Source organism: Oncorhynchus clarkii, chromosome 10, assembly GCF_045791955.1.
Source record: "Oncorhynchus clarkii lewisi isolate Uvic-CL-2024 chromosome 10, UVic_Ocla_1.0, whole genome shotgun sequence".
Classification (NCBI taxonomy): domain Eukaryota; kingdom Metazoa; phylum Chordata; class Actinopteri; order Salmoniformes; family Salmonidae; genus Oncorhynchus; species Oncorhynchus clarkii.
Genome location: NC_092156.1, coordinates 15,462,065 through 15,480,937, shown reverse-complemented (window position 1 = coordinate 15,480,937; position 18,873 = coordinate 15,462,065). Strand labels below are relative to the sequence as shown.

Sequence of the window (18,873 nt, the reverse complement as noted above, 5' to 3'; positions counted from 1 at the left end):
TCCTTTGACAGCTCTTTGGTCTTGGCCATAGTCGAGTTTGCAGTGTGACAGTTTGAGGTTGTGGACAGGTGTCTTTTATACTGATAACAAGTTCAAACAGGTGCCATAAATACAGGTAACGAGCGGAGGACAGGAGCCTCTTAAAGAAGTTGTTACAGGTCTGTGAGAGCCAGAAATCTTGCTTGTTTGTAGGTGACCAAATACTTATTTTCCACCATCATTTGCAAATAAATTCATTAAAAATCCTACAATGTGATTTTCTGGGGGGGTTTTCTCTCATTTTGTCTGTCATAGTTGAAGTGTACCTATGATGAAAATTATAGGCCTCATATTTTTAAGTGGGAGAACTTGCACAATTGGTGGCTGACTAAATACAGTGCCTTGCGAAAGTATTCGGCCCCCTTGAACTTTGACCTTTTGCCACATTTCAGGCTTCAAACATAAAGATATAAAACTGTATTTTTTTGTGAAGAATCAACAACAAGTGGGACACAATCATGAAGTGGAACGACATTTATTGGATATTTCAAACTTTTTTTAACAAATCAAAAACTGAAAAATTGGGCGTGCAAAATTATTCAGCCCCCTTAAGTTAATACTTTGTAGCGCCACCTTTTGCTGCGATTACAGCTGTAAGTCGCTTGGGGTATGTCTCTATCAGTTTTGCACATCGAGAGACTGAATTTTTTTTCCCATTCCTCCTTGCAAAACAGCTCGAGCTCAGTGAGGTTGGATGGAGAGCATTTGTGAACAGCAGTTTTCAGTTCTTTCCACAGATTCTCGATTGGATTCAGGTCTGGACTTTGACTTGGCCATTCTAACACCTGGATATGTTTATTTTTGAACCATTCCATTGTAGATTTTGCTTTATGTTTTGGATCATTGTCTTGTTGGAAGACAAATCTCCGTCCCAGTCTCAGGTCTTTTGCAGACTCCATCAGGTTTTCTTCCAGAATGGTTCTGTATTTGGCTCCATCCATCTCCCCATCAATTTTAACCATCTTCCCTGTCCCTGCTGAAGAAAAGCAGGCCCAAACCATGATGCTGCCACCACCATGTTTGACAGTGGGGATGGTGTGTTCAGCTGTGTTGCTTTTACGCCAAACATAACGTTTTGCATTGTTGCCAAAAAGTTCAATTTTGGTTTCATCTGACCAGAGCACCTTCTTCCACATGTTTGGTGTGTCTCCCAGGTGGCTTGTGGCAAAATTTAAACGACACTTTTTATGGATATCTTTAAGAAATGGCTTTCTTCTTGCCACTCTTACATAAAGGTCAGATTTGTGCAATATCCGACTGATTGTTGTCCTATGGACAGAGTCTCCCACCTCAGCTGTAGATCTCTGCAGTTCATCCAGAGTGATCATGGGCCTCTTGGCTGCATCTCTGATTAGTCTTCTCCTTGTATGAGCTGAAAGTTTAGAGGGACGGCCAGGTCTTGGTAGATTTGCAGTGGTCTGATACTCCTTCCATTTCAATATTGTCGCTTGCACAGTGCTCCTTGGGATGTTTAAAGCTTGGGAAATCTTTTTGTATCCAAATCCGGCTTTAAACTTCTTCACAACAGTATCTCGGACCTGCCTGGTGTGTTCCTTGTTCTTCATGATGCTCTCTGCGCTTTTGACGGACCTCTGAGACTATCACTGTGCAGGTGCATTTATACGGAGACTTGATTACACACAGGTGGATTGTATTTATCATCATTAGTCATTTAGGTCAACATTGGATCATTCAGAGATCCTCACTGAACTTCTGGAGAGAGTTTGCTGCACTGAAAGTAAAGGGGCTGAATAATTTTGCACGCCCAATTTTTCAGTTTTTGATTTGTTAAAAAAGTTTGAAATATCCAATAAATGTCGTTCCACTTCATGATTGTGTCCCACTTGTTGTTGATTCTTCACAAAAAAATACAGTTTTATATCTTTATGTTTGAAGCCTGAAATGTGGCAAAAGGTCGCAAAGGTCAAGGGGGCCGAATACTTTCGCAAGGCACTGTACTTTTTTGCCTCACTGTATATACATAAATGACCAGGATTGGGAAACAGTGCTTTAGGGCCTAGCAATTCTCAAGTTCTGGCCATGTCTTTGGTACTCTCTGTTTTTGTATTTTCGGTCTTGCTGAGATTTTAAAAAGTATCACAGGAAAAGCGCAAGAGATGGTTTCAGTAAATTGTATTTTTTGCTGCCGCCTTGCTTTGAGCTGTGTGTGTCTTTACTATGTCTTCTGACTAAGCGTTTCTGTCCAGCTTCTGCTAATGACAGTACCCTAGTCCAGAGGACGGTCCAGAAACAACCCTCTATACACCCTAGGCACTGGTATAGATTTGAACGGATTGGATATATATAAGCAATATGGGGAAAATACCACCTAGCTTACCAGAAGAGGGCAAGGTGGTGGAACGACCATATTACTTATACTTATCCAGTTTTTTCAGATCTACGTCAAATGCCAAAGGGTTAGGGTATGTTTCTGGACTGGGGTTTCAAGTCACCACTTGAGTAAAACAATTCTCTCTCCCTCAGATGTGGAAACAAAACTGATTAACTCAAGGCCAGTGGCTATGATGAAATTCAATCTGGTGTACTAGTGCTTGGTTGGAACAAACCATTGCAACTAATGTAGGCAAATTTGACCCATTCAGTGAAATGGTTTGAACCTCCAATACTAAAAATAATACACTGACCATTGAAAGTACTTAAGTTTCTATGTTGGTACAACAGTCTGCAGCTTTCCGTTGCGCTTCTGCTGTTAATGGTGACAAGATGGCTGATCCGTGGCTCCTGTCAAGATCGCCATTTGTTGCCATGGCAGCACAACAACCCGCCACTGTTGCCCGAACTGAGCTTCCATATCCTTGGGGTTTGTTGTTGCCCTCCCTCTCTCTGCCCATCTTTCCATTCACTCCTTTTTTCATTCTCCCTCTCCTCACGCCTTTCTCTCTCTCTCTGTATCTCTATCTCTCTCTCTCTGTATCTCTCTCTCTCTCTCTCGCTGTATCTCTCTCTCTCTCTCTCTCTCTCTCTCAGGATGAAGGCAGTGAACAGTACCACGGACAGCACAGGCAGTGAAGACACAGAGATGGAAAGAATCAAACAGGTGAGCTCCACCATTACCTGTTAATGTTGTTTAAAGGATTATTGGTATGTAGGCTAGAGATAACAGGGTGGCCATTGCTCCCCCACTGATGGTGTCAGATGAGGATGACTATTGGCATCATCCAGGCTGAATCACATCCAGCCGTGATTGGGGGTCCCATAGGATGGCGCACAATTGGCCCAGCATTGTCCGGGTTTGGCCAGGGTAGGCCGTCAATGTAAATAAGAATTTGTTCTTAGCTGACTTGCTTAGTTAAAGGTTAAAAATACATTTAAATAGTCAGTTAACACTATTTCATTTTTTGTATTTGTGGGAAAGCAGGTGTTCTTGGTTTCAGAGTATATGCTTAATTGATTGGCGATGATCAGAATGATAATGACTGTGATGATGAAGATAATTTGTGTGTTTAGGACATCCTTGAGGAAGTGAGAAAAGAGCTCCATAAAGTGAAGGATGAAATAATCTGTGGTGAGTTCCTGATTTGTCCATCCATTTCAAGGAGCACTCCCTAGCTTGTATGTCTTTAGCAGTACAGTCAATAAGAATCACAATACAATGTTGCTCCAGCCGCAGTAGTATATTCATATGCCTCTAACACAGTGGAGGCTGCTGAGGGGAGGACGGCTCATGATAATGACTGGAACGGAATCAAACGCTTTCAACCCATGTGTTTGTTGTATTTCCTAACATTCCACTTATTCCACTCCAGCCATTACCATGATCCCGTCCTCCCCAACTAAGGTGCCACCACCCTCCTGTGCTCTAACACTACATACAGTGCATTCGGGAAAGTATTCAGACCGCTTAACTATTTCCACATTTTGTTACTTAACAGGATTATGGATTTAAAAAAATGTTTAATCAATCTACACACAATACCCCATAATGACAAAGTGAAAACAGGTTTTTCGAAATGTTTGCAAATGTGTTAAAAATAATGAACAAATACCTTATTTGCATAAGTATTCAGACACTTTGCTATGAGACTCGAAATTGAGCTCAGGTACATCCTGTTTACATTGATCATCTTTGATGATGTTTCCACAACTTGATTGGAGTCCACCTGTGGTAAATTCAATTGATTGGACATGATTGGGAGAGACACACACCTGTCTATATAAGGTCCCACAGTTGACAGTGCATGTCAGAGCAAAAACCAAGCCATTAGGTTGAAGGAAATGGCCGTAGAGCTCCGTGACAGGATTGTGTTGAGGCACAGATCTGGGGAAGTATATCAAAAAATGTCTGCAGCATTGAGGGTCCCTTAAATATAAGAGGTTTGAAACCACCAAGACTCTTCCTTGAGCTGGCCGCCCAGCCAAACTGAACAATCTGGGGAGAAGGGCCTTGGTCAGGGAGGTGACCAAAAACCCGATGGTCACTCTGACAGAGCTTCAGAGTTCCTCTGTGGAAATGGGAAAACCGTCCAGAAGTACAACCATCTATGCAGCACTCCACTAATCAGGCCTTTATGGTAGAGTGGCCAGACGGAAGCCACTCCTTAGTAAAAGGCACATGAAAACCGGCTTGGAGTTTGCCAAAAGGCACCGAATGACGCTTGGCATTCAGGTTTTATCAGACCAGAGAATCTTGTTTCTCGTGGTCTGATAAAACCTGAATGCCAAGCGTCACATCTGAAGGAACCCTGGCACAATCCCTACTGTGAAGCATGGTGATGGCAGCATCATGCTGTGGGGGATGTTTTTCAGCGGCAGGGACTGGGAAACTAGTGAGGATCAAGGGAAAGATGAACAGAGTAAAATACAGAGAGATCCTTGATGAAAACCTGTTCCAGAGCGCTCAGGACTTCAGACTGGGGCGAAGGTTCATCTTCCAACAGGACAACGACCCTAAGCACACAGCCAAGACCACGCAGGAGTGTCTTCGGGACAAGTCTCTGAATGTCCTTGAGTGGCCCGGCTAGAGCACGGACTTGAACCCGATCAAACATCTCTGGAGAGACCTGAAAATATTTGTGCAGCGACGCTCCCCATCCAACCTGACAGAGCTTGAGAGGGTCTGCAGAGAAGAATGAGAGAAACTCCCCAAATACAAGTGTGCCAAGCTTGTAGCGTCATACTCAAGGTTGTATTCGCTGCCAAAGCTGCTTTAACAAAGTACTGAGTAAAGGGTCTGAATACTTATGTAAATGTGATATTTCTGTTTTTATTTTTTATAAATTTGCTGGGGGAAAAATAAACTCTTTGTGCTTTGTCATTATGGGCATTGTGTGTCGGTTGTTGAGGGAAAAACGATTTAATCCCTTTTAGAATAAGACAAATGTAACAAAATGTGGAAAAATCCAAGGGGTCTGAATACTTAAAGTATTTTATTTTATATTATTCTCTCAATTCACATATTACGAATCATATATTTTGACTTTTTATATAATGACTAATTCACAAGACAATGTGTAAGGAATTTTGGTGCCTTTCTCTTTCTCATGAATTCCCTTCCTCTTTCTCTTTCAGCATTTATCCAGGAGCTACAAAAGAGAGGACCAGTATAGTCTCTCAACATACAGCCACTGGGGGGGGGGGGGGGGGGGGGGGAGATATGGAGGGGTGGATGGCTCATATATTTCCTTCAATGTTACACACACACATACCTATACATTTAGGACTGTACCAATCGGCAGTCTTCCAAACTTTTTTAGGGGCTGTTTTTCTTGTTTGTCTTATGGTTTCAAGAGCTATGCTGTGCTGTGCTTCTCTCTTGCTCCACCATCACTGCCTACCTTACTCTACTCTCTCCCTGCCTCCCAAGTCAACGCCCATATCTTACCTGGACGTATCTAGCCTTACTTTTCACTAGTGCGGAGCAAGGTTTGGCTCAGTTCGCATTTAAGGCAGTCAACTGAAATTCCAATTCAATTATTGAAAAAAGGGCATCTAATTTCAATCACTTCTCAATAAACTGAAAAGGAGAAGCTATTTATGTCAAGTTTTACACATTTTGGATTTTAAATTCACTTTCTGAATTTACTGACTTCAATTCGAATTGAGCCCAAACCTGATGCAGAGAATTCCGGGAATACCGTCAACCACACCATCGATACACAGTACATTGTCAACAGTCGCACATTTCAGTCTCACACCAACCCATCTGTGGGGAAACGGTTCAGCTGCAGCGGTTGACCACACGGTGGAGCTGTGAAACAGGAGAATCGGATCAGAGGGCCTGCCTTTTTCTGTAGTCTCTGTACAACCCCGGAACAGTCGGAACTACAAATCCCAGCTTGCAACAATAAGAGAGATCTGGTTAAATATATGTCTGTCTGTCTACTGCACCTAATAGGAGTAGGGTGAAGTTGTTCCTAGACCCTGATCTTGGGTCAGTTTTGCATTTTCTCCACTTATGTTTAAGTTTGGGGGAGAGGAAGCTAATCCTAGAACTGTACTTAAGGAAACTTCAACCACCTTATACTGCCACCTTATACTCTAATAGCGAACGGGTTGCCAACTCCTCTGAGCTCTTGCTACACCTCACATCAATTGTTTGTTTTTTCCAAACTCAGGGATTAGAGGAAGCATATCAGTTAGTGCTAGATAGGACCGTCTGCAACAGGTCCTATACTAGTCACCATGCCCACTTCTCCTTAGCATTTAGCACAGAGGATCGCAGCAGACCACCTATGGATGACAAACAGGTCCAATCCCAAATCAACCCCTACCCCCTACAACCTTTGCCTCCCTTCTTCACTAGTTGGGTTGTGAGAAGATTGGATTTGTGTAAGCAATATGGCATCCAACCAATCAGAGCATGTTGAAACTATTACCATATTACTTATGTCTATCTTATCCTTTCAGATCTCCACAAGTGCATAGAGTCAGGGGTTGATTTTGGTATACGGTGACAATTCTCACCTAGTCACAGAAACAGAATGATTAGAATGGGCATTATCTTCTAAAAGCAATTAGCTATTGCTGAAAGGATCTTAGATTATTTTAATTGTATCTATTTAAGAATGAAGAATGAATTCTTAAGCACTCCAATGTCCGTGACATTTCCGAGCTCCCTGTGCAGCACATCCAACAGGTTGCCAACCATATCCATTTCCCAAGGACATGGGGAACCATGCCTGTTCTGTCCATTCTTTTTCTACACTCCTAACACTGCCTACTCTTCTAGTAACCGCATAAGAAAAGGGGAGAGAGGGGAGAGGAGGAGAGCAGGTAGGGGACTGTACCTGGTATGATTCTGCTGCAGTGCAGGTAACTGCAACATATCACAGTGCGACAGGGAATCTTACTCGACTTTGTATGTTCTTATAAAGATACTTAATACCCATTATGTTAGCCGCCTCTGTGGCCTCGTCCGATAGAGATGCCAATCTTCGCTAATGCAAGTCTGCCTCACCTCCTGAGCACTCTTACAATCCTATAGATTAAGCTAAAAAAAAACGTAGTACTTAAAAAAATCCTTATGGTTTTCTATTTCCATTGGAAATTCTGTGGTAATGAAAATAGAAGCCCACTGGGCAAAAACTGGTTGAATCAACGTTGTTTCCATGTCATTTCAACAACAACAAAAAATCCATGAGGTTGAGTCAACATGGAATACTGATTGGATTTGAAAAAAATCATAAACTTAAGGGAATTTTCTTTTTCTTTTACCCAACTTTTTGTCTAAATCCAATGACATGGTGACATTTGTTTATTTCACTTTGAATTCACATTAGTTGACAACTCAACCAAATGTAAATCAAAACTAAACATTGAAATGAAGTATGTTCCCAGTGGGAGGAATCTTGATTTATTTTTAGATACATTATAATTGTTATTTTGGATTTATTGAAGGTGATTTTCTATTATTAGAGTGAAGGATTTTTACACTGAAATGTTGTGTGAGAGAAAATGCTGTAAAGACACTGGATTGGAGATACCTTTCTGGTCAAATACAGCTGCTTCTTGAATCAAACTGTGGTTTGTCTCATCTGTTGGTTTGGGGTGGGGGGAGAGACCATAAGGGAAGTATTTAACATTAAGCGTCATGGCATCATCGGGGGAAAATCTAACCTAAAGATAATTACTACTTGATATAATATAAGGTGGAGCATATTGAGAAATGGCTGGAGCTCAAGTAATGTAACAAACAATATTCTACAGACCCTATTGATCTAGCACTCAAGTCTATATGTGGTGTTATTTGTTGGATGAATGTGGTCTAAATACCCAGCAGTCCTTTCTAGTCCACACATTTCATTGGTCCCAATGCAGTACACTGTAGGTCTATAAATTACATATTGTCTTTATAGAGAAAAAAAGCTATGCCAATGTAAAAGTGTGGTTGGGAATACTTAGCAGGGTCTGTAGACTTAGTATATGGTGTCATTTAATGGGACTCTGAATAATACGGAGAGTTGCTGGCCTTTTACTGTGGTCAAATAGCTTAAAATGGGGTGCCTGAACAATTTGGTACAAATTTAGCACTGTACAGGAAAAATGTGTGGTCTGTGGGAGGTCTTTGTGCATGCAGGAACAGTAATGTATGCTTTTTTTTAGAGAGAGAATAGTGTAGGAACACAAAGAATAAACCAATATCACAATATGCCTTGCTCATATCAAACGGAATCGATATATCAAATTATCGATATTGGTGCCAACCACCACTAAATCACTTCATAATTAAGCATATAGCTTCATTTCATCCGTCTGCTATATTGTTCAAGCTTAAAACCTTAACTTCTTTCAACTAAGTAATTTCCTCCGGTAACTCATGTAAAATATGCTATGCCATTGTGAGAAAGTGTATTCACATTGCCCTCTCATAAGACTACTTTAGAGAACAAGCGCGCATAAACACCACAACTGAAGTTCTCAGCGGTGTAAATAGGCCTCCCATGGGAACTTTTTTTTAACCTTGTTTCTGAATGGACCTCTCCCATTTGTCACGAGTTAACATAACACACCATTGTTTGGAGTACGCCTGAACCCTCCAAACGTTTCCTCATCTGGCAAAACACATTTCAGTGTATCCTTGCTTATGTCAACCTTTCCAGTTAACTGAATCAGATGAGCAGCATTGTTCATAGAGCTTGCGATTTCCTCATCTGATAAACCTCTACCCCAACTTTCTGTCTTTAAGTGGTAGTATTCATTTCCAAAATGTTGGGTGTCAGATTTGATTGAGCTGCACCACTGACACTCCATCATATGAACTATAGCTATATCAGGGTGAAGATAAGAAGCAGGTTCTTTAGCCTCAAGTGTGTACATTTTGCATATTAAGTTGGCAGTCTGAGGGTCTTCTCTGAGCACTTGACATTCCTTAATTTAAACTCATTTTACATTGGACAAGAGCATCTGCTATATGACAGAGTGATTTACAGTTGGTGCATTCGTCTTAAGGTGGCTAGGTGAGGCAACCACATATCACAGTCATAGCAAGCTACTTTTTTTGGTGAAAATGTACTAACAGCAAGGTCAAAGCAAGTGGGGGGTGGGTTAAAGTGTGAGTGTTCGGTTGCCAGAGATGCGACCTAGTTGTTCAGTCTTTTTGTTCTGTATCTATGGACGCGACTCAGTCGTTCGTTCTAGGTGTGCTATCTATCATACTGGCAGGCAACGTTCTTATCCCTTGCTTGCCAGCTTGCCAACTACGGCTAACTTACAGTCACGTCAAACATTACAGCAAAGTATCTGCATTTGCGTTTGTTTAAGCTGTTTTCTAGTGACATTTATTTGGATGCATCCATAACAATGAGCTCATGATGCGCGATTTCGACTGGCGTAGAAAATGTGCTCTCTCCTCAGGACACTGTTTTCATGAGGAGCTAGCCATTGTTAGGGTTGCGTAAATTCGAATCTGGTATCAGGATAAATATAACAATGAGTCACCGATTGTATACTATGTATTTTTTTATTAGCTAAGTAATAAATGGCAAATGCAACTTTCGTATATACGGGCTCACTGTAATACCACGCAGGGCAGAACAGAGAACTGACAGGATGTATGTAAACAGTATTCTTTATACTGTGATAGGCCAACAGACGGGTTGGAACTATGTCTATCACAGTAGAGGCTGGGCGTGGTTTAAACTTGCCCAGCCTATCGCAGGCGCTCAGGTGGGTCCCCGCTTCTTGGAGTCCTCCCTCCGTCGATGTATAGATTCCTACTGTTCTGGTATCACCCCCTAGTTATAACAGTTGCTCAGTTCCTGCTATTGTGTTGTTCAGTATTTTTCCATCTCAGTTAAACCTCGTGATGACCACCCCTCCCTATCACAACTTTGTAAGATACAGCAAGTCACACCATGTGCTCAATATTGTTACATACACACACAAGGACAAAGCATCTGCTGGGCTGTTATCTACAGTTTTGCAACATGCAGGTCACACCATGTTACTCAGTTCTTGTCACACACAAACAGGCAAGTAGCAAGCAGTTGTTTAATCTCATAATGATGCTCCAGTGCACAAATGCAGACACCTCACACAACCAACATCAGATAATATTTAATCATATATATGCTAATGGCTATAATGTAAAATACAGAATCCAACACCAACAACACAGCTAACACAATCACTTCAAACTGAAGCTGGAAAGAATGCAATCTAGCGGCACTTCGTTTTGTTTTACCTGTTTTCTATTGATAGTTCTTTGTATATATCCATAAAAATTATGCTGATTCATGATTTCGACTGGCTGAGAAAAGCTGCCTGCCTGTCTCATCCTGACTCCCGACACGTTCACATTACTATGGAACAGCTGGGGATTGAATTTGAATATTGAAACAATGTGGGTCTAATCCTGAATGCTGATTGGTTAAAAGCGCATTCCAGCCAGTGTCGATTCCACAAGCTAAATCTATAACGTTAAAATGCCTATTTACTCTGTTCCATCTGATTGCGCAATCCACTGCCTCATCAGCCCAGTCAGGTAAATTATAAACTTGATCTCCACTATAAAAAGCATCTAGACATCTTTTAGACTAACATTTAGTTTTCAACTTTGCTGTTTGTCTCTCCGACATTTGCAACATGGTTTCAACTCTCAAATTCAATCTCCAGCTGTTTGGAGGATGGCACTGGTGTTGTTAGGCAAACCGTGCCAATATATCCTCCAAACACCTGCGTCGAGGGCATTATCACTTTTATACAATGGATTACTAACATGTTAAAATAATGATTGACAGATCTTCATTAAAAACTTTATTTTGATTTATTTATTCATACTATTTCATCCTTCCACAAGATATAGTACCGAAACAAATCTAGGGTTGCTACCCAAGCCGGCTAGTCTTTCGTTCTATTGGTTCGGTTGCCAGAGACGTGACCCAGTCCTGTCTTTTTGTTCTGTATCTATGGACAGAACAGTTCTACATGTTTCATTGTCATGCTGGCTGGAAACGTTCTTATTGTTAGCTACAGTCACGTCAAACAGTGCAGACAGTAGCTGCATTTGCATTTGTTTAAGCTGTTTTCTAGTGACATCCATAACAATGAGCTAATGAGGCGCGATTTAGCCTGGCATAGAAAATGTGCTCTCTCCTCAGGTCACTGTTGTTCAGGGGAGCTAACCAAAAACACAGCTAACACAATAACTTCAAACTGAAGCTGGAATGAATGCAAACTAGCTCCACTTCGTTTCGTTTTACCTTTTTCAATTTACATTTCTTTGTATATATACATACAAATGATGCCAGCTGATTCATGATTCCAACTGCCTGAGAAATACTGCCTACCTGTCTGTCTCATCCCGACCCTACATATTCATTACTATGAGACAACTAAACGGCTTCGATGGCCAAATTTGCCTCTGGACCAATCCCAATTGGTATTCTGTGCCCACTCGCGATCTCTCTTTGGTTACGCATTCTTGGAATAGCACAACAGCATAACGGTCCGGGCGGCCCATGCTGTGCTCTGTGAGCAGTTCCTTACGTTCTGGTGTCAGTCGAGGAATGAAAATGTCAGGGTGAACTGATGAACTGCCTGTCGGAAGTGGAGTTCCGGAGCTTACATGGATTGGCATGAATTGTGACTCCATCAACTCTTCCCTCGCCCTCTTCAACGAGCCATTCTCTGTCTGACTCTCCACCAATGCGGCCTGGCACTCTGTCAATGCCACCTGGCTCTGGACCAATGCATCAGCCGTAGCCCGTATCTCTGCCCTCAGAGAATGTTTCTCTTTCTGCTGGTCTACCTTCAATGACTCGATGTCAGTTTTCAAAGTTTGAATCTGCTCCATGTGCAACTTCATCAGCTGAGCGGAATGGTACTGCGCTGGGCCCCCATCAATCATAGCCTATGATAGAAACAGTAGATGCATTAGCTCACTCAATCTTAACAATCTTAAGTGCCTGTTCTACACAAACGCTGCATACACAAACACGTTTTTAGGAATCTAGCAAAACTCACCGCTTTCTTTGGAACCATGCGTTTTTTCATTGGGTCGAAACTACAGAACAAGAACACACATGGTTAATGTTCTGTAAAACAAAAAGCCTACAATACCTTCAAAAACATATGTTTCATACCGAGCCTTATTCTTATAAATCCACCCAAGTTTCTTCAACTGTCTTCTGACTGTGATTAGAGCAATGTTGATGTTGTGCTGTGATGCCAGCAGATTCCTGATCTCCTTCGCCGATCGCTCATCATCTTCATCAATCAGTGAGTAGATGGCTTGAATAGTCTTGCTGGAAATGATATACAATCTAAACATGTGCAGCATACAGTAAAGACTAACAGTAGATGTATTTAAACATGTTTAGCATTATTAGGAGTACTGCAGCCATACTCTCTACCTGTTCATTTTCCTGGGCTTTCGCGTTCGGCGTAAAACAGGCATCTGGCGATAGTGTTTTCGAATAGCACTGTCCGTGACTGTAATCCCCAAATCTAACAGTATTTTTGAAATGTCCTCAGTAGATTTTCCCTTCCTCCTGAAAGCCCTAATCTGATCACTTAAATGAATAGAGATCTTGGTCATGGTGCTAAGTGCTACAGTATAATCAAAGTGCATGAGGACAGCAGGTAGGTTGGTACGTAGGACTGGATCCTGAAAGTGAGGCCAGTGGGAGGTCTGTTGTATACTAATGTCCTATTATACAACTGGTGGGTCTAATGCTGATTGGTTAAAAGCGCATTTCAGCCAGTGTCTATTCCACAAGTTACCACCAGCTAAATCTGTGACGTTAAAATGCCTATTTACTCTGTTCCATCTGACTGCGCAATCCACTGTCTCATCAGCCCAGTCAGGCAAGTTATATAATTGATCTCCATTATAAAAAGCATTAAGACATTATCTCACATTTATTTTAGACCAACATGTAGTTTTCAACAGCAGATATTTGTTTAAACATTGGCTCCTGTCTCTCTGACATTGGCAACATTGTTTCAATATTCAGGAGAAGACAGGCAGGCAGCGTTTCTCAGCCTGTCGAAATCATGAATCAGCGGGCATCATTTTTATGGAAATATACAAAGAAATGTAAATTGAAAAAGTTAAAACGGAATGAAGTGCATCCAGTTTGTAGTCTTTCCAGCTTCAGTTGGCTGTGTTGTTAGCTTGCTCCTCTGAACAGTGTCCTGAGGAGAGAGCACATTTTCTATGCCAGGCGAAATCGCGCCTCATTAGCTCATTGTTATGGATGTATCCAAATAAATGTCACTAGAAAACAGCTTAAACAAATGTAAATGCAGCTACTGTCTGCACTGTTTGACGTGACCGTAAGTTAGCCGTAGTTGGCTAGCTAGCAAGCAATGGATAAGAACATTGCCAGCCAGTATGACAATGGAATCCATAGATACAGAACAAAAAGTCTGAACAACTGGGTCGTGTCTCTGATAACCGAACAAATAGAATGAACGACCAGCCGGCTTGGGTAGCAACCTTAGATTTGTGTCAGGACTATGCCTTGTGGAAGGATGAAATAACGTGAATAAATTAATAAAAATAAAGTTTTTAACGAAATATTATTTGACTATGTTGGTAACCCGTTGTATAAAAGTGATAATGCCCTCGAAGCTGGTGTTTGGAGGATATAGTGGCACGGTTTGCCGGCCCTCGATATATCCTCCAAACACCAGCTTCTTAGGTATTATCACTTAATTGTTAGCTGGAGTAACACCATTCCAGTTCTTCTCACCCCAAACCACGCCCCTAACACAATTATTCGTTTAATTTGGATGATTACAACTTTCAACGAGACCTGGGCTGGGTTTCCCAAAAGCATTGTAGCACTAAAATCATCTTAATTCCTTTTAAACTAAATGGAAACCCAGCCCATAGAGAACAGACAGAATGGACACCGTTTTCAGAAAGCCAGCTCTTTTTTACGGTGCTACCCGTTCCAGGGTTAGGACAGTAACCAGCAGATGACTTGAAAATGATCCCGAACCTGACCTATCACCCATCACATATTTAAAGTGATAATACCGGTGTTCGGAGGATATATTGGCACGGGTGTTGTTACCGTGCCAATATATCCGCCAAGCACACGCTTCGAGGGCGTTATGCAATGGGTTACCAACATATTCAAATAATGATTGGATATTTTAATTAAAAACTTTGTTTTTGTTTATTCATACTACGTCATCCTTCCACAAGATACAGTCCCGATACAAATCGAGGGCTGCTACCCCAGCCTGTTTGTCGTTCGTTCTATTGGTTCTGTTGCCAAAAACGTGACACACTCATTAAGTATTTTGTTCTGTATCTATGGGCGCGATCCAGTCATTCGTTCTATTGTCATACTGGCTGGCAACGTTCTTATCCCTTGCTTGCTAGCTTGCCAACTACGGCTATCTTACAGTCACGTCAAACACTGCAGCCAGAATAACAGCAAAGTAGCTGCATTTGCGTTTGTTTAACCATATAACGTTAACTAGCTCTAGTCAGGAAACAACTTTAAGCACAGAGATCTCATAAAGTCTGCTTGATTAACAAAGCATCACAGATATTTCAGGGGAAATCAGGTGACAAACCAGTTTTTGAAATGGTGAGTGATGGAACAATATTAGTTGCATATTTATTACATTTTACTAATTTAGCAGACACTCTTATCCAGAGCAACTGAGCAATTATGGGTCGCGCACTGGCCTGACTGTCTTTAACAACTAGGCTACCTTCCGCACTCATTTATACATTTGTTCCATATATAGGCAAGTCATTTAGCCGTTTTAATAAGCTATAAGGTCTCACTTCTACCATTATAAGAGTTTTGGTAATGCTGTGCCATCAATTTGTTTGAATGTATTTTCTCTCATCAACTTTGTAGGACAGTGAGGACAGATGCAGCCTGCCACTCTCCTTCCACACTGAGCCCAAACCAGAGTCACTGGTTCCTGATTGTGACAGTGGAGTCCAGTGTGCAGCGCAGGATCCAGAGATGACATCAGTAAAGGTGGAAGACTGCAGTCAAACACTGGGGCTGATTAAAGATGAGGAAGAGATTGTGAAATATATTCCTCATGGTGAGAGAAGCCTCACTCCTGCTCTGACTGTGAAAGTGCTTTATTACAAACCCTAAACTAACCATTGTCAGAGTTCACACGAGATAAACCATACCATTGGTCTGACGGTGGGGAGGGTTTCTCTCAAATGGATACCTTAAAACAGGTACATTTGACACATTTGCCAGAAAATTCACACAGGATATACAGTTGAAGTCGGAAGTTTACTGTAGAAAAGGCCCATGGAGTTGGTGGAATAATCCTTTAATTCATTGCCACTTACTCAGCTGGGCCAGGGGCGCTTTAATTAGGTCAGGTGGAAATGTCAGACAGAGCTCAACTCCATAAAGGGAGGAAATTGCCATCGCCCGAGCTACCTGCTTTCTCTTCCTTAACTCCATCTGATCCAGAAGTTCTGTGTGTCCATGAATCCATGTAAGTCCACCGACTCTGTTACCTTTCATCTGAACTATCTGTTGCGATCCGGAGAGTGGGCCATCAGTTATTGTTTATAGTTTTTACTGCGGAGCACGGCTTGGAGCGCACGCTTCAAACATAGTGTAATGTTTGACTTTGATATCAAACTAATGGGGATTATAGATTGAATAACCACTCTTTGTATTCTTTCATGATTTATGATAAATAGTTACGAGCCTAAATGACTGGAGGAGAGGGAAGAATTGTCTCCACTGGAAGGAAGAAGAGAGGAGGAGAGAGCAGCTGAGGGAAAGGTCTTGGAACAAAGGAAATATCCAGGAGCTAAGCCTGATGCAACAAAGGCTTCATCCTCAACCACCAGCAGCACCAGAAGAACCAGGCAAGCACACGTTGAGGCACTCTAGACGGAGTGGGAGTTCGACCAGTGGATACCCCTTTGGAAGTGGCCATGGCAGCCGCCATTCACTAGCCCTCAGCGATTCACAGACCGCTGTCCTACAAGAGAGGATGAAATGATTAGCTTTGGAGGAAATTGAGCGTCAGATTGAGGAGGAACAACAGGCTGACGAACGATTTTACCAATTGGATGTGCAGGCCCGTAGAGCTCTACAGGAATGGGAATTCATTGCCAAGGACCTGGTACAGCGGCGACGGCACTGTCAAGCCAGAAGGGAATTGGAGGAGGCACGGATGGTCTCATCCTTCCTGGAGAGGAACGAACAGGGAGTTGACCTGACCACCCCTCCACATGGACCTGACCTATCTGCCTTTCTTTCCCAATCTGCCCCTCTGGTACAGCATGGCACACAGTCCCCGGAGGCTCCGGGGTCAACAGCCATCATGGAGCACAGGGGACAGGCCGCTCCACCAACTCCCTCTATGCCAGTGACACAAGTTAGCATTCCTCCATCTGGACAAAGCATCACTCCTTTGCCTTTCCGCCAATTACCAACCACGGCAAATCGTTCCTCTCGTCCAGGGCCAGGCCAGTCCTCAAACATCACGTGGGAGGGCTCTCACCCAATTCCGGCTGCACCAATGGAGTGTCTGGGACAGTAGGGGACCGGCCCAATGAGGCCACAGTGGGCTCATCCGAAGTCCCGGGTTTATCCTTCACGCAACTAGAAGAGGGAGCGAACATTATGAAACTTCTAGTAGCCTCAGCCTATGGAATTCCCAGACCCAAACTACCATACTTTGAGAGCGGAAAGGAGAGTGAATTTTGCATTGGAGAGCCTACTGGGTATTCACAGTCATCTGTCAGAACACTACAAATACCAAATACTAATGGATAATTTGCGGTTTCCCAGTGCGTACTGGCTGGCCCAATCCTTTATGCACTCCGCAACACCGTACACTGCCGCTCTCCAGGCCCTGAAGGCGAGATATGGTGAGCCACGCCAGCTAGTCCAGAATGAACTAAACAACATCCTGAACACATCTCCAATTAAAATGAGAGACCATGCTGCCTTCCAAGAGTTCTCCCTGGCTGTCCAATCACTGACCTTGATGCTCCAATCCATTGAAGGAGAAGACTGGAACGAGCTTAAATGTGGTTCCCACGTGGACAGGTTTCTTAGCAAATTTCCAGTGTACCTCAGAGACAGTTTCATTGAACATTGTTTGAACAAGGGCATCCTGAGAGAGGGCTCGAGAAGCACCTATGCTCTCAGAGACCTGGCCGCATGGTTGGAGGTGAAGGCAAAGGCGAAGAGCATCGCTCACCAGGCCACAATCTCAGCCATAGCCACCGGGTGAAGGAAGGAGTTTGAACTCCAGGAGAGACCGAAAAGGCCAAATCCCACTACCATGTACTTAAATAGTGAGGCCGGGGAGGAACCCGGGAAGAAGACCCCTCTCAAGAGCAAGAACATCAAATTCCAGCCTTACTGCCCATATTGCAAAAGTAAGGGGCACTTCCTTGGCTCATGCCCCAGGGTAAAAAAGCTCACTCGAACTCAATTGAAGGCCTGGATCGCTTCAGGCGAGCGATGCTACAAGTGTGCCCGTAGCCATAAGGCGGGGAGACCTGCACATTGAGGAAACCCTGCAATTGTTGTAAGGAAATCCATCTCACCGTGTTGCATGATGTAATTCCCCAAGCACAGAAAGAGCAGAGTATGCTCATGGTAGGAGCTGCAAAGGAGGTGTACCTCAACCAGCAGAACCGGTCTCCAAAGGTCATGTTGAAGGTGGTCAAGGTCACTCTGCAAAGTGAAGGGAAAAGCATTGATACATTCGCCATTTTAGATGATGGGCCAGAAAGAACAATCATTCTCACGGCGGCCACCCATCAGCTTAACCTGGAGGGAACCCCTGAGTCTCTTAATCTCAGAACAGTGCGACATGATGTTATTCAAATGAAAGGCTCTGCTGTGACCTTTAGCATTTCACCTTCAGGAAACAGGGATGTGGCCTATAACATCACCAATGCCTTTACGGCAGATGGCTTGAATCTCGCAGAGCACTCCTGCCCGGTAAGTGTTCTACAGAAACAATATCCTCATCTACGAGGATTGCCTCTTCCTAACCTGGCCAGAGTATCTCCACTTATCCTGATTGGGTCTGACCACCCACATCTCGTCACCCCGGCTGAGCCTATACGAGCTGGACCAGAAGGAGGGCCCATTGCTGTCCATACATCCTTGGGTTGGGCTGTGCAAGGTCCAGCCCATCTACTTCTCTCCACCCAAGCTGTACAGTCACAGCAAGTCCTCTTCACCAGAAGCAATCCAGCTCCACCCCCCTGTGCAGCCACTGACCTCCTTCGGAATGTAGAGATGCTCTGGAAGATGGACACCTTCTCCAACCGGAAGCTACAGGAGGTCACCCGCTCGAGACATGACTCCGATGCATTAGACCTCCTGGAGAAGCGCACCACCACCACTGAACTGGATGGCGTTCAGAGGTACGCGACCCCACTGCTACGGGTGC

The 18,873-nt window shown here is 43.1% G+C and overlaps 2 protein-coding genes across 3 annotated transcripts in view; one reads left to right on the top strand and one right to left on the bottom strand.

The window, feature by feature from the left end:
- LOC139418054 (vasodilator-stimulated phosphoprotein-like) overlaps positions 1-8,017 on the top strand; it is a 50,271-nt gene extending 42,254 nt beyond the window's left edge. For both annotated transcript variants that reach the window (XM_071167207.1, XM_071167206.1), the window contains 3 exons: positions 3,028-3,097; positions 3,508-3,565; positions 5,569-8,017. In XM_071167207.1, coding sequence (XP_071023308.1) covers positions 3,028-3,097; positions 3,508-3,565; positions 5,569-5,606 — 166 coding nt within the window. In that variant the 3' untranslated portion in view covers positions 5,607-8,017. The remainder of the gene's footprint in view (positions 1-3,027; positions 3,098-3,507; positions 3,566-5,568) is intronic.
- Positions 8,018-9,942: 1,925 nt separating this feature from the next.
- Positions 9,943-13,116, bottom strand: LOC139419444 (uncharacterized). Its single transcript, XM_071169393.1, has 4 exons — positions 12,852-13,116; positions 12,582-12,743; positions 12,463-12,502; positions 9,943-12,349 (listed from the first exon to the last, which is right to left on the bottom strand). Exons 1-4 carry the CDS (start codon positions 13,067-13,069, stop codon positions 11,807-11,809), a joined length of 963 nt encoding a protein of 320 aa, XP_071025494.1. The 5' UTR covers positions 13,070-13,116; the 3' UTR covers positions 9,943-11,806.
- Positions 13,117-18,873: the final 5,757 nt, after the last annotated feature.

What these genes read in the sequence shown, in the direction of transcription:
- LOC139419444 (XM_071169393.1), bottom strand. Translation starts at nt 13,069, where the DNA reads ATGCACTTTGATTATACTGTAGCACTTAGCACCATGACCAAGATCTCT. An exon ending in ATTTATAAGAATAAGGCTCG is followed by an intron (nt 12,503 to 12,581) that starts GTATGAAACATA and finishes CTTGTTCTGTAG; the next exon opens with TTTCGACCCAATGAAAAAAC. An exon ending in GCATGGTTCCAAAGAAAGCG is followed by an intron (nt 12,350 to 12,462) that starts GTGAGTTTTGCT and finishes TTTCTATCATAG; the next exon opens with GCTATGATTGATGGGGGCCC.